Source organism: Thunnus albacares, chromosome 8 (genome assembly GCF_914725855.1).
Source record: "Thunnus albacares chromosome 8, fThuAlb1.1, whole genome shotgun sequence".
In the NCBI taxonomy this organism is placed as follows: domain Eukaryota; kingdom Metazoa; phylum Chordata; class Actinopteri; order Scombriformes; family Scombridae; genus Thunnus; species Thunnus albacares.
Window position 1 is genome coordinate 668,262 of NC_058113.1, and position 27,849 is coordinate 696,110.

General features: G+C 41.3%; 1 protein-coding gene across 1 annotated transcript; it reads right to left on the reverse strand.

Annotated features, from left to right (window-relative positions):
- ggctb (gamma-glutamylcyclotransferase b) lies at positions 1 to 26,790 on the reverse strand. The gene is made up of 5 exons (XM_044359596.1): positions 26,520 to 26,790; positions 26,289 to 26,434; positions 26,032 to 26,164; positions 1,732 to 1,925; positions 1 to 105 (listed from the first exon to the last, which is right to left on the reverse strand). Exons 1-4 carry the CDS (start codon positions 26,628 to 26,630, stop codon positions 1,764 to 1,766), a joined length of 552 nt encoding a protein of 183 aa, XP_044215531.1. The 5' UTR covers positions 26,631 to 26,790; the 3' UTR covers positions 1 to 105; positions 1,732 to 1,763.
- Positions 26,791 to 27,849: the final 1,059 nt, after the last annotated feature.

Here is a 27,849-nt window from a genome sequence, read left to right on the forward strand (position 1 = left end):
ATTGTAATATGAATGAGAAGATAAGATGAATGAAGAACATGGGGACATTGTGGGCACAACATCTTGGCTGGCAGTCCTCAGGCTGTGTTGTAACCCCAGAGGTTCCTAAGAAGAGAACACTTGACGTAACTTGGGGCTCACCAAAACAAACAGTACACTTGTACCAGTGGTTCTCAAACTTTTTCACTTTAAGGACCCCTAAACTGACACAAATTAGACCATGGACCACTATTTGATAAGATTTTTGCTTTTAGATGTTTTGTTACAGAAAGTTTATGAAACCTATGACCAAAATAGTCATAAATTCTGTCATTGTGTTACTTATTGATGGAATTATAGTGAAAATAAATTATTCGACTTTTTGCTGGGGACACCCAGGAACTACCTTAAGGACCCCTGGGGGTCTGTGGACCCCATTTGAGAACCACTGATCTAGACATTAGGGCTGTAGTCAACCAAAGAAAATCTTGGTCGACTGAAATCGTAATGGGAGGGGGGAGGGGGATTAAAAATTGTTGCATGATATGGGACAGAGTGAACTCCGCATCCACACATTTCTCCTATCTCCATTACTCTGTTTAGCTAACCTCCCTCACTTTTCCAGCAGTTGGGGAAACAACAGACGTGACTTTTCTTGGTCTTGAGAAGCTTCAGCATTTATTAACTGTTACACTGTAGTCTGTACAGTACATTTACTGCCAGACTGACAACTTACTGCTAACCTTTTCCTCTGCTCTGCTTGTGTTCACCGTCACTTCTGCTGCTCGCGCTTTCCCACCCGCTGCGCACACAGATTACACAATGCTGTATTCCTTAACGGAGCTACACTACCAACACAGAGGTTGACTCACGTACAAGGAACCTATAAATGGATAGTTCCTTGCTCAGGTATCAGAACAGCACTGCACAGAGGCTCCCAAATGCTATTCATTTCTGAAAGAATGGATATTTGGTGTTATTTTTGGCATTAAAAAATATTTTTTTGGCCTGGCAGGGGTTTTCGTTGCTATAATTATAGGAGAAACACTGATTCAGTAAACGTTCAGTATGTTTAGTAAATGCCCAGTAAATGTTCAGTATAGTTAGACCTAGCAGTCTCCATTAGGTTGCGCAAGTTCAAAGTTGTGAAGACAATGGGGATGTTTTGAATACACCCCGTTTTCACAGGTGACTTGTTAGTCTGTCCCTGAAATAATAGATCAATCCTGAAAGGTGTAATTGATGTAGCACTTCTCTCCTTATAAAAGTAACACAGCGATATATTCGACCAATGAGAATTTGAGAGCATATCAACCAACTAATCGACCAGTCGACCCGGAGACTACAGCCCTACTAGACATCTAAAACGAGTTCTTACTGTAAGCCTCGTATATAAAAAGAAAATACTTAATAGACATTCGTGTATGAAACTGTTTAGATCACACTGGAAACGTTGTCATTACAAGGAGTATATTCACTGTCCCTTGCTGCAGCATAGCACTTCCCCCTACAGGACAGATATAACGATGTTTAGGACATTTACAGTAGGAATTGGTTTACATGTTATCTACAGGACAAATTGAGCCTTCATTAATCTAATTAGCACAACTTTTTGTCTGCAAAAGACTTACAAAACATCACACAAACAAGTAAACTGTAAAAGTAAACTCTCACCGCAACACCTGATTTGGTCTGAATATGGCCTCAAGCTTCAGTATTAGGTTGAATACAGTTCTACAGGGACTTTCTTACCGTGAAAAATGGACCTAGATTCTGCTTAATCATCAGGCATCAGAATGGTGGTTGTCCCTCTCTTTGGCTCTTCTGGCTCGCTCCAGCTCAGCCATCATAGGTAGAGGGCCCTCATACATGTTGGTCTTGATTGCTCTCAACTTCTCCTGGTAGTCCTTTGGCAAGCCGTTTTGCTCTGCTCCCATCACAATCACCTGCAGTAGTTAATGAAACTGAATATATTGACTGTCCTGAATGTACAATAAAAGCCCTGATTTGCTCATAACAACCAATAACAACCACAAATATCAGCTTATTGCTGATGTTTTGAAACTCAGTTTTATTTATGATGAGTTTCAACACATCAAGAGTGAGCTGAGAGATGTTTGAATCACAATTTTATTAAAGAAAAGGAAAACAAAGTCATATCTGGAGAAAGTAAAGGCCATCAGAATAAGAATAATCCATAGGCTATGACATACCAGTCAGTGGTCCTGTAGCCAGAAATCAAGTTATACACACACACACACACACACACACATACAGTATATATAGCTTGACAAGTGTGTGATAACAGTAGAAACAGTGTCTATTGTTGAATATTATATTTTTGAAGCTTACATGCAGTTGCTCATAGGAATATATTCCAGACTCTACCACCATCACCGTTCAGACTGTACGGGCCGACAGAGACTGCAGGTAGAGCAGTAAGAAGAAAAGAAGGGGGACTGCATCGCTTTTGAACAACAAATGGTGTAATTCCAGACATGTTAAATAGTTTGAGAGGTCAACAACTCTGTCACCGCGAGATTACAAAATCAACACCCAAATGCTTTCATGGTTATTTCAGCAGACTTTAACCACAGTTCTCTGTCTGCTGCACTGCCAAATCTTTCTATATAAAGCAAGGAATTTCTGTCTGTCTGTCTGTGTGTATGTATGTATGATTGTCCTTCACATATCCTCTTCACACTTGGTGAGTGCATTGCTGGGGATCTCTCTGAAGCTTGGCCACGAGGCCACCTTTTTCCTTTGTTCCCTGAAACAAAGGAGCAGCGCCAAAATGCTGCTCACAGACTCCATTTCCCATGATGCTTTGCCAGTTCGCGCTTGTGAACTCAGCAGGAAGCCTCAAACTCTCGTCTCTGATTGGCAGAGATGCATCAACACCACAGGGAGCAATGGCAACGCAGCCGTGACATCACCGCCCCTTTAAGTGCTGGCTGCAGACAAACGTCACTGCTTTCCAGTGTAACCGAGCTAGAAAAGGTCCCATTTTCTCCACCAGCCAGATTGCCAACGGAGGTAAATTGCGCACGTGTGCTTATTCCCCCTTTTTTTGGAGCCTCGCTGGACGAGATGACATTTCGACTCGTGTTCACCCGAACACTATTATTGGATCCACGAGAGTGCTCGTTTGCTCCGCTCTCACTGTGCCTGCAGAAGGAGAAAGGATTTTCTGTTTCTAGTATTTATATATAATATAGATTTTCTAGTATTTGAAGTTGCTGCCTGTTTAGTTTGTGTTCACCACGCTAGACTGTTTTGTCCCACTTGGGATTGCTATGTTTGTGCCACCGCGAGTGAAAATTAAATTGCTTTGTCAGTTCACAACCAGACAACGTGCGCACAGACTACCATCCGTACCGCGCGCTTTCTGTGGATAAAGCAACCACTGCTCTCCCCTCACAGTTGCGGGACCGAGAATTGGCTTTCCCTCCTTCTCCTTCCCTCTCTTTTTACCAACACACGCACACACACTGACAGAGATGCCACTGACCACTGGTCGGCGCTATCTTGCTATTGTTTAACCAGATTTTTGCGGCTACATCTGCCGGATGGCTCTTGATGTGACGTGACTTCCCCCCCCGAAGTCATACCATCGTGAATCTCGTGCAATGTCATCTTGCCAGATCACTTTCGCTATCGTAAGGTCGCGTGACGTCAGCTGGCCAGATTACATCAACTATCTTGTCTCACACACACACACACACACACACACACACACACACACACACACACACACACACTTTTGCTTACATGTTTTGACTATGCACAACTGCTGTTATGTGTGTTGTTTGATTATTATTAGTTGGTAGTATAATGTTTATTAATTAATATTAATAATTCCTTGATTTCATAATTATTGTTGATAATTATTATTTATTACTAATAACCAAATGCAGTCCCACCAAATCCAACACAAGGAAGTGCATTGTGGAAATTTGGTGCAATTTGGACATGCAACACATTTAATATTAATAAACTTGAAATAAACAAGTGAACAGGAAGCCACTCCCCTCTGCTGCAGCGGGGCAGGGCCTCTGGGCTCTGCTACTGCATGTCATGGTCAGAGCTGTACAACCCTGCCATGAGAGAGAGGAGCGGATGACATCTCTCTTTATTTTATAATGTTAAAAGCTAGGCTTAGTTGTGGGTTTTCTGACTCATTTTAAAAAAGACGAGAGAAAAAGAGAGGGAGGGTGAGTGAACTGTGTGCAAGAGTGAGCGACAGAGAGACAGCTCTGGTGAGGAAAGAGTGGTGGAAGAGTTTCTCTGAGAGAGAGAAAGCCTGTGAAAGTGTTGGGTTTCCCAACTCACTTCAAATAAAGACAAGAGAAAAAGAGAGAGAGAGGGCCAGAAAACTGAGAGCTGAGGGGGAGTAGCTGTGTGAGGCAGCAGGGCAGAGGTTGCTGCAGTGACATATAATAATAATGAGAGGAAGACAAACAGTGCAACGACATTTAAATTGGCCAGAGGTCATTTGGCATTCGTCCTGTAGCTCTTTAATTATCCAGCTGACTGTTCCTGCAGTTGTCTACTGTTAAAATGCTAATTTGCGGTGTAACCGGGGGAAAGTTACTGAACCTGTGAACCTAATTGCCAGAACAAAACATTGGCATTGTACATTTCTACAAACCACAGATACATTGAATATCTACGTTTCAATTTTGGCCATTATCTGTTGAATAATGATGTTTTATGATGTGACAACGCTGTGGTTAAGATCTGGTTAGGTTTAGACACAAAACCACTTGGTTAGGGTTAGGGAAAGATTATGGTTTGGGTTAAAATAAAATAAAAACGACTGCAAATGTCCCGATGTCTCGCTGAAAACATGTTTTGTCGGTTGAAATAGGAAGCAGGCACTGGTTTCAAGGTGGTCTCTAACCGTGCTCTGTGCTGATTTCCAGCTTTCTGCCAACAAACTTCCTAACCATCCACCTATGCTTCCTCTTCCTAAGAAGAAAGTCAGCTCATATAGATCCCATGTGAACTACATCACTTTAGAAATGTTATGATATGTATTCTGGAAATGTTGATATGATACATTTTCATCAAATGTTGATAGGATAAGTATTGTTTAAATGTTAATATGCTACGTATTACACATGTTGAACTGTTAATATTCAACGTATCTGTGGTTTGCAGGAACTTACAATGCCAGCGTTTTATTCTGGCGACCGGGCTGGAACCTGTCTGACCGCAGCTCTGTAGCTTTGCAGCTCAGCTCTGCAGCAGGTGTAGGTGCTCCAGTAGCGGAACTGTCAGTTGAACCTGTTGGCTGCAATGTAGCTCCACCAAAATTGGCGTTGTGGCTCCGCAGCAGACAGATCCTATCAGCTGAAGCTGTCTGCTGCAGAGCAGTAGCTGACCTGTAAGCTGAAGTTGTCCACTGCAGAGCAGCTCTGCCTACATGATAGTTTTGGTGAAACAAGATTTTACAAGCTGATAACTGCAGAAACAGATAGCGGGAGAGTTGAGGAGCTGCAGGGCGAGATGTGAGGAGGATTTCTGTTGCAACACAGATTTTCTGTTGTCTGTGTTGCAGACAGTCACAGATGGAGAGGCCCCCTCCAGCGGGCCAGCAATGCTGTTAGTTGCTGAAGCTAAAACTGTATTTCTCGATCAGTATATATTTGAAAATGAGCGCAGGGCTGGGGGAGGTGGCCATTACCTTTCTCATATAAGTTCCATGTGAAGAGACTTCCCAAACAGTCGACTCTACGTCAGCATTGGCCCCGCCTTTTCAGGGCTGATTTTAAACAGCAGATAACAAGTTGAACCATTTACAACCCATGAAATGCTGATTTTTTTAATAAATTTTGTGTCATAGTCAATATTAGCACCAGCATTGATGTGTTAATTGATATGTTTGTCAATCCATACATGTTTATGCAGTTCTCAAGAAATAATAAGCATCAAGCCTGTTCTGAACAGGCACGTTTTGAACGGGCACTCCACTAGTTTTTATGAATTTGTTAAATGCCCCACCAGAGAAAATAAAACTTTGGATTTACTGTATGCAACCATGAAATACGTATACACTTCCACTGCCCCAGCCAGATGCTAGATGTTCACACCTGGCATTAGAATGCATCTTAGGTGATCCAATCACAAATGGACAGCTCTAAGTATGTCAGTTCACACCTGGCATTAGAATGCGTCACGACATGAGATGAGATGATGGGATGAGATGAGATAAACCTTAATGTCCTGAAGAAAATTGTACAGTGTTGAACATAAATGTTACCGTTTTATATGCTGTACCAGAGTTAGAGCATAGCGAATTTTCATCTGCAGTCCCTTAGGCAGGTCACAATTAAAACATAACAGCACAGTGACAAACAGTACAAAGCAAAAAACACACAGGACACATTATACAAAACACAGAGCTACACACAATAGCATATCACATACACTCACAATGTCAACTATAAATGACTAATGTGAACGTGGATTATTTGCATTCATGAGAAGACCATGAAATGAAATTTAGAGTAAATGGTTACAGAGCTTAGTAGTTTTTAGCAGATTTCTTAATTTGGTTTTGAACAGACTGATGGAACTGCAGCTCTTCATATCATCAGGTATGGCATTCAACTGATTTGTGGCTTCGTGGCTGATTGCCCAAATGCAGTGCAATGAAATGGTATGGTACAATCTTGTATAGAAGATATTCTGGAGGATCTAATAGAACATACTGAGCGAGAGTACACAAAGTCACGTAGTGGAGGAGGGGCCAAACCATTTAAAATTTTATAGAGATAAAAAGGCACAAATTTGAGAATAATTAGTAAATTGTATTTTTCCAGTACCCTACATTGGCTTTTTGTCCAGAGTTTTTAGAGTTTCTTTCTATAAGGATTCAAGAGGTTTTATGGCTTTCTCCAGCCTGCCCCCAACATGTGATGCAATAAAACATAAGGGAAAGAATCATAGCATGCATAAATATAAATATCTTGGCTGCATCTAAAGATAGACAGTTTCTAATATGTCTAAAATTTGCTAAGTTGTACTTTATAGTTTTAACCATTTTTTTAACATTTAGCTTCTCTTAGCTCTTGGATAACTTTGTTCCTTAAACTTTTATAAATCAGCATGTCAGTGTCTCTTCTAGTTTTAATTGCCTTCCTTAGTGCAGCATCTCTAGATTTCATTAGTTTCCACAAATTTTTATTAAACCACAGTAAATTGTTTCTATTTTTAGATTTTATCTGTATCCTCACATTAAATCTTTCCCTCACAGAGTTGATTCTGTGAGTAAAAGTATCACAGCTTTAGTCCAGATCATCAGAGAACAGTACAGTTCAAGCTGTTAATTTCACTGACAAATTCGTCTTGCTTAGCTCTGGGTATGCATTGAAGGATCATTGTCTTAGTTGCCATGGTCCTAAATCTATTTTTAGTCAGTTTTCTCGCATATAGGGTTAGGTTATGATCTGATAAGCCAGTGATCAAATTATAACTTTTAGTTATTCTTTCTGGTTTGTTCGTAAATATTAGATCAATTTGTGTACTGGAGCATTTTGCAATCCTAATTGGGCCTTTTACTAGTTGTTCTAGTTGGAATTTCTCTGTGATCATTTTTAGTTTTTTCCTCTTAGATGTATCCTCCCAGTTCACATTAAAACTCACCCATGAGTAATAATTCTTTGTTGAGATTGCACTCTTTCAAGACTTCTATGAGTTGATCATAGAAAGTGTCATCTGCAGAGAGGGGCCTATAGACACCTGATGTGTATGTGACATTTGTTGACCTATGTTAAAAGACATTTGTTGGGAGAACATTATTTTTATCCCAACATAGTCTAACGTGTTACCCACACTGTAAATGATATGTTCACATTTGATGTTGTCTCATAAAAAAGCACCCCTCCTCCTCTTCCATCAGGTCTGTCCCTTCTAAAACATTGGTATCCAGGCACCGTGAACATACTCGCAGGAGTTGTTTGTTTACTGACTGCTCTTTGCAGTAATGCTTCTGATGTGAAAATGTCCACCAAATAGCCCCCCGCAGTTTGAGCTCCTGGTCCCATAAGACTTTTGCATGATTGTCAGCTTGGAAGGTTTTGAATAACCTCTGCCTCCTGCAGGGTTTCAACACAGTGGCATCAGCAGCAGGTTTTGTGAGAGAGACACTGGACCTATCAAGGTCTCCACAGTCCAGTAGCGAAAAGTTATTCATTGAGACATCATGCCTGGTGTTAACAAAGTTTAGTCTGTTAAGGGAGAAGCCTGACTTAGAAAGTTGATGCTCACTCATCACCAGCACCAGAGGAGTCCCAGACACACTCAGGCACAAATCAGCACCAAAGTTCTGCAGTGCTCCAGGGGTCACTGGTCCAGGATTTAGTTGAACATCTCCGAAGAACAGGAGAGGAGACCTGCTATTCTCCGAAACAGGGTGGCAGATGACTGGTCCACTGGATCGGTGATTCGCTCTAGCACCGGGGTCATCCATGCCGCAGGACAGAGGAATAGATTGCAAAATATTGCAGTAAGTTATGATGAAAACTCACTGTAGGAGCGTCAACTGGCCATGAGCCAGCATTTGGCCCAAGCCCAATCACTTGGTGTCCCAGGTTTTCCATCAACGTTGATTGCTCTGGCCAGACAGACACATACAGGCAATACAGCAGTGAGTACCAACAGTAGTCCAAAAAGCACTCCATGAAACACAGCCCAGGTCTTTTTTCTGATGAAAAACTGCTTTGAACTTGACGCAGTTTTTGACAGGCATGCTCTGGGGTACGATAAACTGCCTTGGAGGACAGTCCTAGGCAGCAATCCCATCCAGGATCCCAGTGGCCTGAGGGTAGAAGCTCCTCTTAAGCCCCTCAGCACTGGCCCGGTGCACCCGCAACCTCCTCTCGACCTTGCCTTCTAGAGTCCAGGGTGCATAGAGAGGCTCCAGCATGCATGGATTACGTTACTAGCAAGGATCCTTTAATTTTTCTTCTGGTTTTCATAAAATAACTCTTCTGTTAGCTTCTTTAGTGCTGTATCTCCTTTGGAATATTGGTAACAGCAAGTAGCAGTTAGCAGTTGACAGCTAGTTGTTTTGATTTGGAAAATATATCCAAAGACGATATTTTCTCTTCTGTTCTTGCTGATCAATGCTATTACTTCTTCTTCAGAGTCCTTGCTGAAGATTATTGAAGGTTCTTTTACAAAATGTTCCACTTTTTTAGGTCCAAGTTTGAGATGTAATCAGGAGCTCACTCCAAGTGCAGCCACGCCCTATTGCACATAACCCATGTTAAAGTGACACATAATTCACTTTGTTATAGATAAAATCTCAACAATCATAGAACATACTACCTAGACTAAAAAACCACGAAGCCTACTTCCTTATAACATCTCCTGCACTGAGCTTGAGGCACTACAAACATGGGGGTTGGGCTGGTTGTTTATTGAGTAGTGAAATAGAAGTTGGGGCAAAGGAAAGCTTAAAATGGTTACTTATACATCTGTTAGCTCTATAACGTCTGCTCTGAAGGTAATAATGTCAGGGAATAAGATATGTGACGGGTCTTCCAATATCCTATGCGCCTGTCTGGAGGGACAGGTAATCCTTCTTCCCTGTCACCTTCATCGCTGTCTTCACCATATTAGCCAATCTAGTTTTCAGCTGGAACGTTAGGGTACTGTACCATGATGCCATACCTGATAATGCTTTCCAGCACTGCATTGTAGAATGTAAACATCATCTCTGTACACACAACAAACAGTCTGAGTTGGTGGAGAAAGTTTCTCCAGAATTCTTTGAGCCAGCCTAACACACAAATACTTAATGTGAACATTCCATTTTAAGTTATTGTCCATTACTATGCCCAGATACTTAAAGGAGCACACCTGTTCAATGTCTCTGTTGCCAGCAATCACAGGCTCATGGGCTCTCACCTCCCTTGGATCTTTAGAATAAAAGTGTCGGCTGTTGCACCAGACCTTAAAAGTGGATATCTCATTGTGGTATACAGAGGGGCAGTCATCAGCCCTCAGCAGGCTTAAAATAATTGTGTCATCTGAGAATTTAATGACATAATTATTTGGCTAGCAGCTTCTGCAATCATTTTTTTACAGTGTAAATAGGATAGGTGAACTTACACAGCCTTGAGGGACCCCTGTACTACAGTTTTGACCTCTGAGAGAGAGCTATTCACCTTAACCTGTTGGGACCTATCTGTTAAACATAAAATAAAACCATTTGATTAAGAAAAATTGACTTGCATGTCCTTTAATTTCTGGACAGGCAGGTAAAGTTGTATTGTGTTAAAAGGTGAACTAAAATCTGCAAATAAAACCCGCGCATAAGCCTTAGTGTCCTCTAAATGTTTACTGATTAAGTGAGTCACACTGATGACAGCATCCTCTGTACTCTGCCCCTGCCTGTAGGAAAACTGAAAAGGATCCATACAGGAAGCCACCTCTGTCTTGAGCTTGTTAACCACCACCCTCTCAAAACATTTCATTACCACAGAAGTTAACACTACAGGTCTGAAGTCATTATTGGCAGAAGGGCATGTAACTTTAGGTATTAGAATTATTATGGACTTTTTCCAGAGAGCTGGCACAATGTGACTGTCTGAGGCACCAAGTAGCAGTCAGTTCATATCAGCAATGATTTAGCAGGACAGCAGACAAGCCATCCAGTACCATAGATTTCTTATAGCAAACTTTACTAAAAATAGTCTGAACCTGCTGTGGATCAATTTCTAGCCAATCAGGGGCATCAGTGTTGGTTATAGAGTCTAAGACCTCAGCCCCCTCCTGAGAAAAGTCCTGTGTTTCAAACCTGAGGAAAAAGTCATTCAGTTAATTAGCTCCCTCTAGTTTGTTCAGGTTAATAATCTGTTTCCTCCTCTGACAATTCATGTTTGTCAAGTTTTTCATACTGCCCCACAGCCTGTGGGGCAGTATGAAAGTGTAAAATGTTCTTTGTAGGCACTACAATGTCAACACAAAAGTTAATATAATCTGAAATTGTATCAACAGCCTCATCAATGTCCAAGTTATAGAAGATGCTCCAGTCAGTGCTAAGGAAACAGCCCCTCAGTGTTTCCACACTGTCCTCAGTTCACTGCAGCACTGTCTTGTGCTGGGGCTTGCTATACTTGAGTGCAGATTTGTATGTGGGCAGGAGATGAACGATAGAGTGATCCGAATTGGAGAGAGGAGAGAGAGTCTTAGCTTTGTAAACCCTACTGATATTCCCAAAACATTTGTCCAGAACTCTATTATTCCTTTTTCCACATTTGACATACTGATAAAATCCAGGTAGGGCTAGCTCGAGCCTGCAATGATTAAAATCACCAAGTATAAAAATAGGGGCCGCAGGAGTGTGCTGGAGTTCGGTGTGAACACATTCTGCTAGTCAAGGCTTCTCCTGTCACTTGAGACATGTGTCTCGAGTGACCACTTGTGATCAGATCTCACTTCCCCGCTATATATGCAATTAAACATGTATATTAATCCTGTTTGCAAAGACCAAATGCGTTGTTGTTTTTAACCCACAGGAGGCAGCAAAGCACTTCCCGTGCCTAGTCTGCTGGAAATTAAAAGAAGTTTGCAAAAACCTTGGCGTGTGGCAAAAATCAAACCTCTTCAGCACCAATGGAAATCAGACAGCATGTTTAATGTACACTCCTTCCACGAGAATCCATTTTGCCTGTTGTTGAGGTCTCTTCTTGTTGTTTCACATTGCAATATGAGGCTGTTGGCGCACGAATGAGTATATACTTCCGCTTATGCAGAGAACGTCAGTTGAGTGGCAGTCCTTCAATGTGGCCACACTGAGGTACACACTGCTAAAAGAACTTAGACATATGTGGCCCAGACCACCTCCAAATGTGGTCTGAGCATTCAGATCTCAATGTGTCCTCAATGCATCTTGAGTGCATTCACAACTGTACTTGTCCACTTGTGATAGGATCATCCAAGATGCATTTTAATGCCAGGTATGAACAGAGACTGCACCACAACAAGACTGCAGGCCCTGATGTGATCAGCCCCAGAGTCCTAAAGGCCTGTACTGGCCAGCTATGTGGGATTTTATAGCACCTGTTTAACCTGAGCCTGAGTCAGGAGAGGGTTCCTGTGCTTTGGAAGACATCCTGCCGTGTTCTGGTGGCAAAGAAGTCATCTCCAGCTGCCTTCAATGACTACCCCATACATACCCTGACATCCCATACAACGAAAGTCCTGGAGAGACTGGTGTTGGCCCATCTCAGACCTCAGCTGAGCACCTCCCTGGACCCACTGCAGTTTGCCTATCACCCTCAGGTTGGAGTTGAGGATGCCATTACCTACCTACCTACCTGTTTCATCAAGCCTTCTCTCACCTCTCTCACAGCACTGTTATAATTATGTTCTTTGATTTCTCCAGCACTTTTAACACAATCCAGCCTGTGCTGCTGGGAGAAAAGCTCCAGAGGATGCAGGTAGATGACTCCTTAACCTCCTGGATTACTGACTACCTGACAGACAGACTACAGTTTGTGCAGCTGTGCAGATGTGTCTGAATGGGTGGGCTGTAGCACAGGTGTACTGCAGGGGACTGTCCTCTCACCCTTCCTCTTAAGTCCTGTCATGTGCAGAAGTTTTCAGATGACTCTGCTGATGAGGGTAGCGTCACCGGTGGGCAGGAGGCAGAGAACAGTGTTTTCTGGATTTCTACAACAGTTCATTTACCTGCATGACGTGTTCCTTTTTTGTGTTTCTGCCTAGAGCAACTTAAGTGTTAATGCTTATATTATCAGAACAGTCTGTCTCCTTGTGTGTTGGACAGACAGGCTGAAGTATCCAGAGTAGATTCAAACACTGCACAGTCTTTTCAATCCCTATGGACAACCAAATAGACACTCACACTAGTGGTTGTCTGCTTCTCACACCACAGTAAATGCTAGTTCAGTCAGGGTGGCAGAAGAGTGTGATTGAGCAACACATAAGAAATCTATGGAAGGCTAAAACAAGCCGCTGTATATCTGTAAGAACCTATCCAACTGGGAACTTCTCCTCAACCTACAGTACAAAACTTGATTTGTTTGTGGTTTGAGTTGTGGTCTTGTAGCATCAGTAGTAATAGCAATACTAAAGACACCTATGGCACATTAAAATAGCATAGCATTTTTGCATATAGTTGCACTGCTGACAGATTCTAATTACTGCCTGAGACAGAGGTGAGGTGGCAGCAAAGGGAAGTAGTTATTTGTTATTTTGAAACCTGGTTTGCGTAAAAAGCAACAGCCGGCTAACAAGTGTATCATTACAGAAATAATAATTAATAATAATATAGTATGTGTCATGAAACTCACGGACTCATACTGCTGAACTTGACTGTTTATTATACTTTGTAGTCATTCATGACCCGACTATAACACATTAGTTTCTATCACTTAGCTTGTCTCACTCAAGTCAAATCAAATCAATTTTGTTTGTACAGTCCAATATCACAGATCACAAATTTGCCTCAGGGGTCTTTACAATGCACAGCAATACAAAAACCTCTATCCTTAGACCCTCAATTTGAATAATGTAAAACTCCCAAATAAAAACTTTGGTGGGGAAAAATGGAAGAAACCTCAGGAAGAGCAACAGGACGGATCCCTCTCCTAGGACACTATACATACTGTACATTGAAGTCCATCTATCACTATAACCCATACACAGTTCACAGACTGCAGTGACCCCTAGTGGCTAAAGTAATAGAGCTACATCTAAATCACATCATATCTTCCTTTTTTGTTTAGTTCTCCCACCAGGCAAAAATATTTCAATGCAGCTTCTAACATAAAGTGAAAAACAAATATTAATTGCTAGTCATTGCAACTTCTTAACACAAACACATAACAGATACTGTGTCCAAAAATACATTTCACTTTTTTTCATTTTACATCTGCCTCTTTTTTTTGTTTTGGAACTTGGTGTAATGGTAACAAAATATCCTCAACTTCCCATGCACATACAACATGGGAGATTAACAGTCCTACTTTGGAACATGGTCTTTGAACCTGATAGGAGTTTTGACCGCTCTCCCTACTGGGGTCCTCTATCCTCTGAGGGAAGCTGTGAGAACTGGAGTGACAGGGGCACCGGGAGATTTATGGGGAGTAGGTTGGTTCCTCAGGCAGAACTCATATTTCTACCATCTCAGTGATGTCTCATCCAATCCCTGACCACCAAATCCCTGGCCACCAAAACGACATGTTGGCCCCCCCACGACACTTAGTCTATCATCATACAGAAGGAGTCCATCAACTTCTGATAGGTGAGCTCTGGCAGCATGGAATGCAGTGTGTGATATTTGTGAGAGGTCTACAGGCCAGCCTATACTGATGTAGCAAGCGGCCCTCTGAAGGTCGGCATCCTTGCTAGTAGCCTCTTACCCTGAGAAGCAGCTGGATTCGCAAGATCAGAAGATCAGACGAGAATCCATCTTGTCAGGCTTTAAGTTTAAGTTCTCGCGTGATCTCGCAATCTCCCAATTTCGCAAATCCAGCTGCCTTGCAAGGTAAGATGGTGGTAGATGGTGATCCAGATGGTTATTTTCAGATAATTTTTGAAAATGCCTGCCCTTTTCCAAACAGTTTCCAAGGAGAACTTCTCAGATGGTTCTGTGTAACAAACCATCTGGTGTGTCAGATTATGTAGCCTCTTTTGATAGCATCTAATCTGTCACCTGTTATTGGTGTTGTTGATATCACCACCTGCACATAGGCCACCTGCATCGTGTTCAGTGTCAGATACACCACTGTCCTGCAGATGGTTGTGAGACAAAGAATTTGCCACAACAAGCTGCTTTCCAGGGACTACTACAGAACTACATCAGATATATTAACAACCTCTGGCATCTTGCAGGTGCTTTATCGAGGTCATATGAGTTTATCAGAGGGGCAAATGGTTTATAACTTTTCCATACCTTGTAGGTACCTGACAAACCACTCACATGCCCACACACTTGCAAGACATTCTTTTTATTATCTGACTGTAGCGTTGCTCCATATCAGTCAGTGTTTGTGAGCAAAAGGCAACTGGCCAGAGTCAATCTCCCTGCTACTGATACAGAGCTCCTTTCAGACCAGGGCTCCATTCCACAAAGCAGGTTTAGTGAAATCTCAGAGTCTGTTAACCCTGAAATGAGGGAAACTCGGAGTTTTCCGTTTCAAAAAGGGAGGTAACTCAAACCAGAGAAAGAGGGATAACTCTAGCCTGTTTCAGAGAGAGAGGTAACTTAAGCTCTTGGTCAGTTACCGTAGTAACAGACTCTATGAACCTAACCTGGTTGGGACCAGGTTTTTCTCAATGAACCTCGAGTTTCGCTCAGTCTCCGCCCCTCTTTCAGAGCCACACACTCCATTTGATTCATTCATTCATTCAGTCAGCAGGCGAGTTTTGGCGTAGCCTAGTTCTGCCGTCTGTCATTTAAAAAAATCATTAAAAAAAAAACAGAGTCTGTATATTAGAAGTCCATTAGGCACAGTAAGTGGCGACTTTTTCACTAACATGGCATGTCCTTTTGATAACGATCCCGTGGATGAAGGTGCAGCATTACTGCGCAGAGTATTAAATATTTGTCGAGAGTTGGTTATCAGACCGCGCATAGATGTTCTAGCATTTCCAGACAATTATCTTTTTGAGCGGTACCGTTTCACGTCACAGTCCATCATCTACATACACAACCTAATTTGTCCTTACATTTGCAACATTACCAATCGTAGTCATGCTCTCACATCCCAGCAGATATTGTGTGTTGTGCTGTGTTTCTTTTTATTTAAGTTTATTTAAGTTTATTTTAGTTAAGTTTATTTAAGTTTTTTGTACAATGTCAGAGCCAGCCACTGGCCTTCCTAAATTCTGGCTTATGGCCAGCTCTCTGCCTCTGTTAGAGGTGGCTGTGCTGGGCCACCACCCGTTTTACGGGCATCTGCCTTCTTTCTGTTGGCTGAGTAGAAGTCTGTGTTAGTTTAAATAGGCTTAGTTATTTAACAGAACATGATGTAGATGAGAAGACATTTATGTATGTGAAACCAGCATTATGTTGGGGATAAAACAACTGCACAGTCAAACAGCCACTTAATTAGGGCCTGAGCCCAAAGGGCGAAGACCCTATTGTATTTCGCGTGTTTGTTTCTTTCTTTATTAATCTGCCACTTCAACTCTAAATTTGACCCCCTAAACATGCTCAAAAACTCACCAAATTTGGCACGCACATCAGGTCTGGTGAAATATTTGATAAAATGTAAAAATTAACCCCCAAAGTGCCAAAATGTGCTCGAGAGCGCCACCTATGTATCTAAAATGGCCGCCACAGCCCGTAGGAATGTTGTAGAGAGATCGAACCAAAACTCAATTATTCGTCTCATCAAGACCTACAAATCATACACTGACACCCCTGACCTAAATCCAACAGGAAGTCTGCAGTTCACCCATGAAAGTATGACTTTGTGCCAATTTTGGACCTTGAATAAACGCTATCTCCTCCTAGGGCGTTAATGGTATCGGCTTCAAACTTTAATACATGTCTTATCACACTGTGCTGAACAAAAGTAAAAACTTTGTAATAACTCGAACGGTTTAGATCTAGTAAGTCCTGAAAGTTGTAGTGCAACATCACACCTTAAAATGTAAACCAATGGGGAGGCAATCTCTGGGCATGGACTTTGTGCCAAACTGGGGCGTCTGACGTCTAAACTATAAGTCCAACCACTTTCAAACCTGTATCAATGGATTTGCGTCGAAAATTCCTACAAAAAAATGTGATTATTAATGTAAGATTTGGCCAAAGTCATGGGATTAATCAGGATATTTCACAAGAAGAGTACTCTGAAATCCTTCTCTCCAGCTGAGAGGAAGAGAGAGAGAATGGGAGGGGGGGATGAGTAAAGTAAGACCTGTCAGCCCAGGTCTGAAAACATCTACATGCCTGTGACAGAAGCCCTTGGTCTGCGCCACATTCCAGTTACTTAGTGTTTCTACACATCTGACAGCAGCGTTTAATCCTCACATTCCAGTTACTTAGTGTTTCTACACATCCGACAGCAGTGTTCAATTCTTACTTTTTTTTCAAGGAGTACATGTGCTCCTAAATGAAAAAAAATTAGGAGCACACATATAACTTTAGGAGCACACTGAAAAATGTTCAAGTAACAGTTTCTTTAAGAAAACAATTCATTGCATACATATTTACAATTTATCATATACATATTTAAACTGTATGTGTGTGTGTGTGTGTGTGTGTGTGTGTGTGTGTATGTAAATCACAATTTATGTTGTTTTTAGGGGTGCTCGATTATGGCAAAAATCATAATCATGATTATCTTGTTCAATATTGGATCACAATTAGTTAGTTAACACAATTACTTTTTGACTTTCATTTTTGCCAATTGCCAATGTTGATATATGCACATATTTTTTCCCACTCAGCTGAGGAGACTATTACACATGCAATCATATATTGTACTAATGATCAAGAAAGACTATAGCCTATATGAGGACCACGATGAGTTGGAAATATCAGCATATCGGATATCAGCAAAAATCCAATGTCGTGCATCCCTAGTTAAAAGTCTTTACAATCCTAAAAATAGACTTGATGAAAATTAGGAAATTAATTTGTTTTACACACAAACTCATCAAGGGTTTTCAATTTACTAATTGAAATTCAAGTGAATGGGCACAAAACTTGCATGTTTTTATGACACAGGTGTGAGCAAGGCAGCCATGTCTCACCCTGCAGAAAATTCTCATCCTCACACTGTTGAGATTTGATGTTTCGCCATTACAGAGGAAGTTGCTATAACTTTTTTGTAAATGCTCCAATCCGCACCAAACTTTACATGTTTGATAAGACTCCCGGCCTGAACACATGTACATGACAATATTCCATCAGTGATGCAAACTGACTGAATAGCGCCCCTTACGAAATTTCAGTAAAGCAGCCCCAACAGCGGGCAAAATAGTGGACAAAGGAAGTGATGTTTATCTCCTTCTTGCACTGTCTGAAAACAGCCCGGGTCTGAAGACATCTACATGCCCGTCACAGAAGCCCTTCAATTGCGCCGTGGCCCGACGTGCGCAAGGGTGCGAAGGCCCGTTCAATGCTGTTTGCAGCTTTAATATTTACTTTACAATGTAAAAAATGATCAAAATGAGGTACCCCCATGAGATTATGTCGAGGTTTTACTTGTTTGAACAATGTTTTTATATTTCATCCTAAACTGCTGCCAAGTGCGCTTCTCCCCTGCGGCATTGCACCTAAATGAAATAAATTAATAGGCGACCATTCAAGCAGTTTTCCTCTGTAATATTATTGTGATTACAAAGGACTACATTTAAACTTATACACTGACCCGAGCAGCAATGTTCTCCCACGCCGTCTCCCTCTGTTTTGCAGCTGCAGCTGTGTTGCACTTCTTTCTGAAAACATGCTCAAACTTGCCGTATGAGCGAATTAAGATTCCTAGTTCTAGTGGGGCGAAAAACGCAGCCCTCCTCTTCCCCGTTGCCATGGTGACTCGTTGAATCGGGGCTCCATTGATGCTGGCTTTTTATAGTTGTGGTGCACGCGCTTAACTCCAGGTGAAACTACTAGTTGATTAAACTGACTCAAATCAGCTGTTCTGGAACCGGAAACTCAGAGTTTCCTATCTCAGAGTAGGTCAACTCAGAGTTCAGGATTAGACTCAGAGTTTGTTGAACCTGCTTTGTGGGACGGACCCCATAACTACTTGCATCTACACTAACGACGGCTTGGTTGCATCAAAATACGCCACAACTGGTGCAGTGGTCAACATGGCTTTCACTTGTTTAAATACTTGCTCCCATGCCTCTCCCCAAATCCACACAGCATTGTTTATTGGTAGGCTGTTGATGAGGAACCTGCCATCTGGAATGTTGGTGGGGCTGGGCAGTGCTCTGAGTTTTCCAGTGTTGGGCTTGATACCATTTTTTCCAACGATGTGCCCAAAATATAGGATTTCAGATTTCCCAAACTGACACTTTTACTTAGGACCTTTTACATTACTGCTCTGAGGTTTATTGTAAAAAAAACAAGATATTGTGCATCACCAACACAGTAACTGCACGATCTCTCAGGAGAGGGCTCATCTTTTGCTGAAATACTAACGGGGAAGACGTAACTCCACAAGCAAGCCTCTGAAAACAGAAGCAGCCCACTGATGTGATAAAAGTTGTGAACTCCCTGCTGCTGACAAGTGGTATTTGGCAGAATCCACTCAAGGCATCAACAGCTGAGAAAACTGTGGCACCAGAGAGCTTTGGTGCAATGTCCTCCAGTGTGGGTAGAATAAACCCCTCCCACTTCGCTGCTTTGTTAAGTCTACTTAGATCAACGCAGATTCTGGGTTGCTTGTTCTTTTTAATCACAGGCACGATGGGAGTACTTCTTTAAGCTCCTCAATAATGCCTAGAGACAGCATCCATTCTTCTTCCACTTGATGCAGGATAGGGAAAGGAATACGCTATGGTGTGGTGATACTATAGGACTCTGCACACAATCTGAGCTCTGTTTTCACCGGCTCAGAGTTTAACAGCCCAATGTCTCCAAAAACAGCCTCAAATCCCATCTACTCCCCGTAATGCCCCATTTGATTATCTATTTTTTGTTCAAGCAGGTTAGTAGTAAGGTTAGTGTGTATTTATGTCAATTTCTTTTGGAGTCAGTTAGAAATTTAGTAGTAAGTAGTTAAGTAAGTAGTAAGCTTTCCATCAGGGCTTTTGAAAATTGCTCTTGTGTTTCTAAGAAGGCACTGGGGCAGGTTTAGGTATGTGTGTTCTAATATTGTAATAATGCCTGTACCTGTGTCAATTCTAAATTGTACAGTGGTACCATTAATTAGCAGGTCTGTGAACCATTTGTCCTCATCAAGATCTGTGTCCTCTGAAATGGCTCCTAAGAACCATGCACTGGTCACCATTCTCACTGCCCCCACAAGCTTAGTTTTACAGCAGCTACAGCTGACAGCAGCAGCTACAGCTGACATCAGCTGACGTGCTGACGTGCTACGGTAAGTGCATTGTGTCATTTCCGGTTGCCGACTGTGGTTACTGATGGTGTTTTTGCTGCTCCCAGCTCAGTTAACTTTGCTATATTTCTCACAACTGTGGATAAATACCTGCTGTATATTTAAACCTATGCTAGTTCTGCTCAAGCACTCTTAGCTCTCTCCTTCTTTGACCGACTTTTCTTGCTAATCCCACAGTTGTTAGTCACTCTCTTGCTCGGTGTGTCAAATGTTTAGTTATTCCTCTGCCTCCTTTAGTGAAAATGGTACGTGTAATAAATGTAGTTTATTTGCAGTGTTGGAGGCGAGGCTTAGTGAATTCGAAGCGCAGCTCCGCACCATGGAAAACCAATCAGTAGCTAATGTAGTTAGCCAGCTCCCAGTATCCGGTGTGGGCCGACCTAGTGTAGCTCCTACTCCCCCGGTAGTTCCCGAGCAGCCAGGAAGCCAGGGTGGCTGGATGACTGTCCGAAGGAAGTATAGCCCTAAGCAGAAGCCCACAGTTCACCATGTTTCATCATTCATCATGTTTCTAACAGGTTCTCCCCACTCAGCAACACACCTGCTGAGAAACCAACTCTGATTATTGGCAGCTCCATAGTCAGAAACATGAAGTTAGCGACACCAACAGCCATAGTTAAATGTATTCCTGGGGCCAGAGCGGGCAACATAGAATCAAATTTAAAACTGCTGGCTAAGGATAAACGTAAATATGGGACGATTGTTATTCACGTCGGCGGGAACGACTCTCGATTAGGGTTAGATGTCAGACTCCATAGTTTTCTTTGGGCCCCTGCCAAACCTGACCAGTGATGACATGTATAACTGCATGTCACAATTCAACTGCTGGCTGTCGAGGTGGTGTCCAGCAAACGATGTGGGCTTCATAGATAATTGGCAGACTTTCTGGGGAAGACGTGGTCTGATTAGGAGAGACGGCATACATCCCACTTCGGATGGAGCTGCTCTCATATCTAGAAATATGGCTGAGTTTATTCGTAGACCAAAACCATGACAACCCAGAGTTGAAATCAGGAAGCAGAGCTGCAGTCCTACATGCTTCTCTGCGCTTCCATTAGAGCAGTTACCCACCCAAAACCACATAGAAACTGTGTCTGTCCCCTGACCACTTAAATCAATTAAATCCAAAGTAAACAAAGAGGATTCATTCATAAAAATCTAATAAAAATTAAAACCACTACTGCAATAGTACAACAAAATAGGAGAATTGAATGTGGACTCTTGAGCATTAGATCTCTGTCATCTAGAGCCGTATTAGTAAACGATTTAATCTCAGATCATCACATTGATTTATTTTGTCTAACTGAAACCTGAAACCTCATGAAGAATATGCCAGCCTAAATGAATCCACTCCCCCCAGTCATATTGATACTCACATTCCTTGAGACACTGGCCGAGGAGGTGGAGTTGCAGCCATTTTTAACTCAAGCCTAATCATCAACCCTAGACCTAAATTTAATCATAACTCATTTGAAAGCATTGTTCTTAGTCTCTCTCACCCAACCTAGAAAACTTTACAGCCAGTTCTATTTGTCATAGTGTACCGTCCTCCTGGTCTGTACTCTGAATTCTAAGTTTTTATCAAACTTAGTCCTTAGTACACATAAAGTAATTATAGTAGGTGATTTAAATATTCATGTGGACGTTGATACTGATAGTGTTGGCACTGCGTTTATCTCATTATTAGATTCAATTGGCTTCACTCAGTGTTTAAATAAACCCACTCACTGTCTTAACCACACCCTCAACCTTGGTCTGACTTATGGGATTGAACATTTAATAATTTTTCCACAAAATCCTATTTTATCAGACCATTTCTTTTGAATTCCTATTACTGGATTGCACGCCATTAGACAAAAATGTCTTCACTAGATGTCTATCTGATAGTGCTGTAGCTAAATTTAAGGAAGCAATTCCATCAGTATTGAATTCAATGCGATGTCTCAATACTACAGAGGACTCTTATGCTAATTTTAGTCCCTCCCAAATTGATAATCTTGTTGATAGTGCTGCAGGCTCATTGCGAATAACACTCGACTCCATCGCCCCTTTAAAAAGGAGGATATAGGAAGGCCCTCTGTTATGCCAGAGCCGCCTATTACTCAGTATTAATAGAGGAAATAAAAACAGCCCTAGGTTCCTTTTCAGCACTTTGGCCAGGCTGACAGTCATAACTCTATTGATCCATGTATTCCTATAGCTCTCAGTAGTAATGACTTTATGAGCTTCTTTAATGATAAAATTCTAATTATTAGAGACAAAATTCAGCACCTCCTGCCCTCAACAGCCACCAATTTATCCCCAAACACAGGAACCTGTAAAACCTGACATATATTTGGACTGTTTTTCTCCAGTCGACTTTCCTGAACTAACTTCATTGATTTGTTCAGCTAAACCATCAACCTGTCCCTTAGACCCTATCCCAACTAGGTTGCTTAAGGAAGCCTTACCCTTAGTTAGCACTTCTTTACTAGGTATGATCAATCTGTCTTTAGTAACAGGCTATGTACTACAGTATTTTAAAGTAGCTGTAATTAAATCTCTTCTTAAGAAGCCTTCTCTTGATTCAGGCATTTTAGCCAACTATAGACCTATATCTAATCTTCCCTTTCTCTCTAAGATCCTTGAGAAAGCAGTCTCTAATCAGTTATGTGACTTTCTACATAACAATAGTTTATTTGAGGATTTTCAGTCAGAATTTAGAGCGCATCATAGCACAGAGACAGCACTGGTGAAAGTCACAAATGACCTCCTAACTGCATCGGATCGGTTTTCTCTCCATACTTGTCCTGTTAGATCTTAGTGCCGCATTCGACACAATTAATCATCACATCTTATTACAGAGACTGGGACATTTAATTGGCATTAAGGGAACTGCATTAAGCTGGTTGAGGTCTTATTTATCAGACTGATTTTAATTTGTACATGTTAACGATGAATCCTCCATGAAGGCAAAGACACGGAGTTCCACAAGGTTCTGTGCTTGGACCAGTACTATTCACCTTGTATATGCTTCCTTTAGGTAATATTATTAGGAAACACTCCATAAATTTTCATTGTTATGCAGATGATACCCAATTATATTTATCAATGAAGCCTGATGAAACCAATCAGTTAAACAAACTCCAAGCATGCCTTAAGGACATAAAGACCTGGATGGCCTGCAATTTTCTACTACTATTTTAATGAGTCCAGACTGCCCACAGCATACAACAAATAGTTAACTTGAACTTCACCATTTTCCTGGTTAAGTTTCATTGCTATGTGATAGTGAGAGAAATGCTGTCCCCATGTCAGCCAATGCCGATGGCTGGGTGAAGTCAAACGATTCCATTACATGAAACGTCACCATTTTCGCTGCTCCAATCATGCCCCTTATCTCATTCAGTCGGGAAGGGTCTCTTCTAACACCATGTCATGGAACTCATGGACTCATACTGTTGAACTTGACTGTATATTATACTTCATAGTCATTTGTGAACTAGCACATCGGTTGCTATTAATTAGCTTACATTACTATATATATTTCATTGATCTCCTACTCAGAAGTCTCTGCATCACTATCACCCATTCACAGTTCACAGACTGCAGTGACCCCTAGTGACTAAAGTAATAGAGCTACTAAATCACATCACTGTGTGTTTGTCTCCATATCTTTTGTTGGAAGTAGAGATGAATTGATGGACAAGAGGTGTATTTTTAACATGACAATTATTCTATGTATATCAGTGTGTGTGTATGTGTGTTTAGGTATATGATTTTAGATAGTGTGCAAACATCAGGAGGAGGCTTAGGGACAATGCAGTGAGTGTGGGGCGCCCTTTTTCTAAAAAATTGAGAAATTGCCCCCCCAAAAAAGTCTGTGTACATCCACTTATGTCCCAGTCTTCAGAATAAAGCAATCAAAAAGAGTTTAAAAAGACAATTCTGGGGGAAAAAATAGAGGTTATTCAAAAAAATAGCCATACACTGTACAATGGTGCCCACTGTCAAACTCCTCTTTCATGGCTAATGCAAAAAATCATGTCTTAAACCACTATAGCTCTTGTGTGGATCAGCCGTAGTAAAAACAGTATATCACATACAGAAGCAGCAACAGATGCGAACCTCCGTCAGTGTCCACATGAATCCATCTCCATCACATTCCCATATGTTCACTTAGGTGACTCAGACTGTAGCATGACCTTGAAATTTCCAGTTTATGGAACATTTGGATTTGGGCCTGGGTGGAGGATAAATGTAGTCGACATTTGTACCATTAAAGACACTATATTCTGTTCTGTATGTAACAACCATGTGAACAGTTTGAGAACACCTCACTCACAGCTCACACAGAGACAAGGCCCAGCATAACAGAGGGAACAATACAGTGGACTCTTGTATATACACTGTAGAAGACAAAGCTGTGGCTACAAAGCCACGCTGTCCCTCTCTGCATGCTGCTTTTCTCTCAGGCATATTTGGAGCTCTCACATGCAAAAGAACAATCTGGTATTCTAGCTCACAAGCTGTCAGAACTATGAAACGTAGCATGGCAGAGAGGGCGTATCCTGACTGTTTTGACCTGTTGATCACATAGTCAGGTGATGAGGAGTGTGTGCAGACTGATCCCTATTCCAGATGCTTCACAGAGGGAAATAGGAGGTGATGCCCCTGACCTGATTCATGATCTGTTCTATTGTCTTTCTAATTCAAAACAACAACATTAAAACAACCAGGTTTGACATCACACAGAGGGAGAGAGACTCATTCAAAGCATCACTTACAATGTCATCCATGGGTGACTAGTGACCAGGGCTGTGTGGTTATAATTCTATCATTACAAAGTTGTAACAAATTACCCCAAATTCAATGACAGTATCATAGTTTTCATTGTTATAGACTCAAAATGTAACAATAAGTTTGAATCAACCAAGTACTACACAAGCTATTCCTGTCTACTGCAAATTTACATTTTAAAAGGTTACTGAGTACCATGTGTAGGTTTTGTCATGGCTAAGGTGAATATTATTATAATGTACAGCCAGAAAGCTAGATAAATCAGCTGGGCTGATATTATGATATCAGGATATTTGATCTTATTACAGATCTATCACTGTGTATCTCGGTCAATGCACAACAAAAAATTACAGCGCAGAAATGCCAAGACAGTGCCAGTAAATAAAGGATAAATTAATGAACATGCATACCCACAAAATTAATCAGTCATTGGTGACAGATTGCACATTTTGATGTTGAGTCTTATTTTTCTTATCTCAACTTGACTATACTTGAGTATATTTGTGTTCAAATTCACTTTTAAAATGTATTGTTATTTTTGCTGTTGGTGTAATGTTTTTGACAAGTTTATTTCTCCACTCTAAAAATTCCTGCTCACACACATATTTTGGTCCTACTCTGTCCCCTGAAAATAATGTTTATATACTACTAAATTGTTTTGCTAGACATGTTTCTGAGGAAGTGTAAATTCTCTGGATTATGTTGGAAAAGTTTTTCTAGTCTAGGAAGTCCAGTCCAGGTCCTTGTACTGCACAGAAATCATAGAGAAATGATGACAGGTTAAAAGCTCAGGACTTTGACACCAGAGACTGGGACTCATATTGTGCATCTTGTGTGTGGTTTGGTTTAGGTTACTACAACACTTTGGTTAAAGTGGTTTTGGATAAAAATGGAAATACATTAAAATATTAAAAAATAATTATTATGAAAATATTAATTATAATGAAACTATACATTTGTGAGCTGAAGATTTACATCTTCCGAAGGAGCTTAGAGTCACAGACAGGGTAGGGAAAGTAGAGAGAAAGTATTTCAGAAAGTCTCTCAGAAAGTATTGAGAGATAGACTAACACATAGTTGGTTTTGGTCTTTTCATGGGATTTGTTGGAATCGGCTTTATCATTAAAAATAGGTAGAAAAGATGACTTTCTGATCTGTAGCATTACATTCAAGTACTGTGAGCCCACAAGCATGGATGCAGTGAAAGCAGTCTTACCTGTAGGTACTGTGGTGATGGTGGGGCATACACACAGCTGTTCATTATGTACGTACGACAGTTGAGCTCCTGGCCTTTTGTCTTCACTGATAGCTCCACAGGACTGTATGCACCTAATGTCACATTCTCTTGACTGTGTGTGTGCACATGTGCGCAAACATAAAAATACACATATCATGGTGGATGTCAGTTTCACAGGGAAACATTCAAGGAAATAAGCAGAGGCCATTGAAGAAATTGATGAATGAAAACTTCACCTGTCTAGAGACTCTAGATCAGACATGTTCATCCTCCACACCACACCCCACACCTCGTCCCCTGGACTGTGCTCTATTGTGGCCACACCTCCATGCCACCGGTCACTGGCAAGGCCTTTATGGTTCCCAAACACCAATTTATAGTCCTGAAAAAATAGAAAAAGAAAGAAGTCATACTTGTGTACAATTCAGATAGGAGAGAATGTTGATTCTCGTAACGTCAGACTGTACCTTTAACCTGGCCACACAGTGTACTGTCGCAGAGGGGTTCTTGAGCTGGAGCCGCTCCTTCAGCAGGTTGCTGCCATATGCAAAGTACAGGAAGGTGTGGTTATTCTCCATGTTGTGTCCAGTTTCACCAGAAGATGAGTACAAGGAAGGGTGAGGTAAGGAAGATTATGAGCAGTCAGGGTAAGGCAACGATGACAGTAGAGAACTGAACCACAGCTGAGTGTTTGGAGGAGCAGAGGGCTGAGGTGAGAGAGCATGAGCTGAAGTGGGACAAAAATGAAGTACAGGCCTTCCAGCACTCACACACTATTCTCATGTTAATCCCCTGCACTGCCACTGAGCTCTATTCACATTCACAATACATGGTTTGCCTCATGTGTTGAGCCAACACCACTAAGCCCTACACATAGATTGTAATACATACATACAAACACACACACACAGACACACACACACACACACACACACACACACACACACACACACACACACATACTTTCACCACCGTCAGATAAATAATAATAATAACTTTCAAATTCATATTCATGAACACAACATATAGCACTTTTCTAAACAGAGTTACAAAGTGCTTAACAGTAAAACTAACAACAAAGAAGAATTTAAAATTATAACAGAATGAAACACTAAAAAATGAAGAGCATAGAAAAATAAGACCAAAACAAGATTTAAAAAAAGCTATCAGATAAAAGTGAGTTTTAAGAAGTGATTTTAAAGATGCTACAGAGTAGCTAGCCTGAGATACTCAGACAGGGTACACAGCTGAGGGGCACAGACCAAAAAGGTCTGGTGAACAAAGCAAGTGGTTGGAAAACTAGGAGACCCCTGCCTGAGTATCTCAGACTGCACTGTGGCTCATAAGGGATTAACATATCAACAATACGACTAGGGATGTGATCATGCAAAGCCTTAAAAGTAATAAGAAATATCTTAAAATCAATTCTAAAACTCACAGGGAGCCACTGCAAAGATGCAAGAATGGGAGTGATGTGCTTCGAGGCATGCAATTAATTTATAGCTGAGGCCAGAGTAAAGAGAATTAGAGTAGCCCAAGTACTCTCATAAGATCTGAATTGTTTAAAAAAACATTTTAGATAATATCATCAGCTGAAGGAAGCATGACTGTGGAGGAAGGAAGCATGACCATTTAACACCCTAGATACTTGGCTGTTAAATGGTAGGTGCAGAACACTGCCAGAGCAAGAATGAAAGCTGACATCAAGGAGGCAAAGCAGAGACATCAGCAGAGACTGGAGAGAGATCTCAACACCAACAACACCAAAGATATGTGGCAAGTGATCCAGAACATCAC

Excerpts from the sequence above, each read along its gene's own strand:
- ggctb (XM_044359596.1), bottom strand. The coding sequence starts at position 26,630 with ATGGAGAATAACCACACCTTCCTGTACTTTGCATATGGCAGCAACCTG. Across the intron at positions 26,165-26,288 it reads GATCTAGAGTCTCTAGACAG|TCAAGAGAATGTGACATTAG; the intron begins GTGAAGTTTTCA and ends GCACACACACAG. Across the intron at positions 1,926-26,031 it reads CATCACCACAGTACCTACAG|GTGATTGTGATGGGAGCAGA; the intron begins GTAAGACTGCTT and ends TAACTACTGCAG.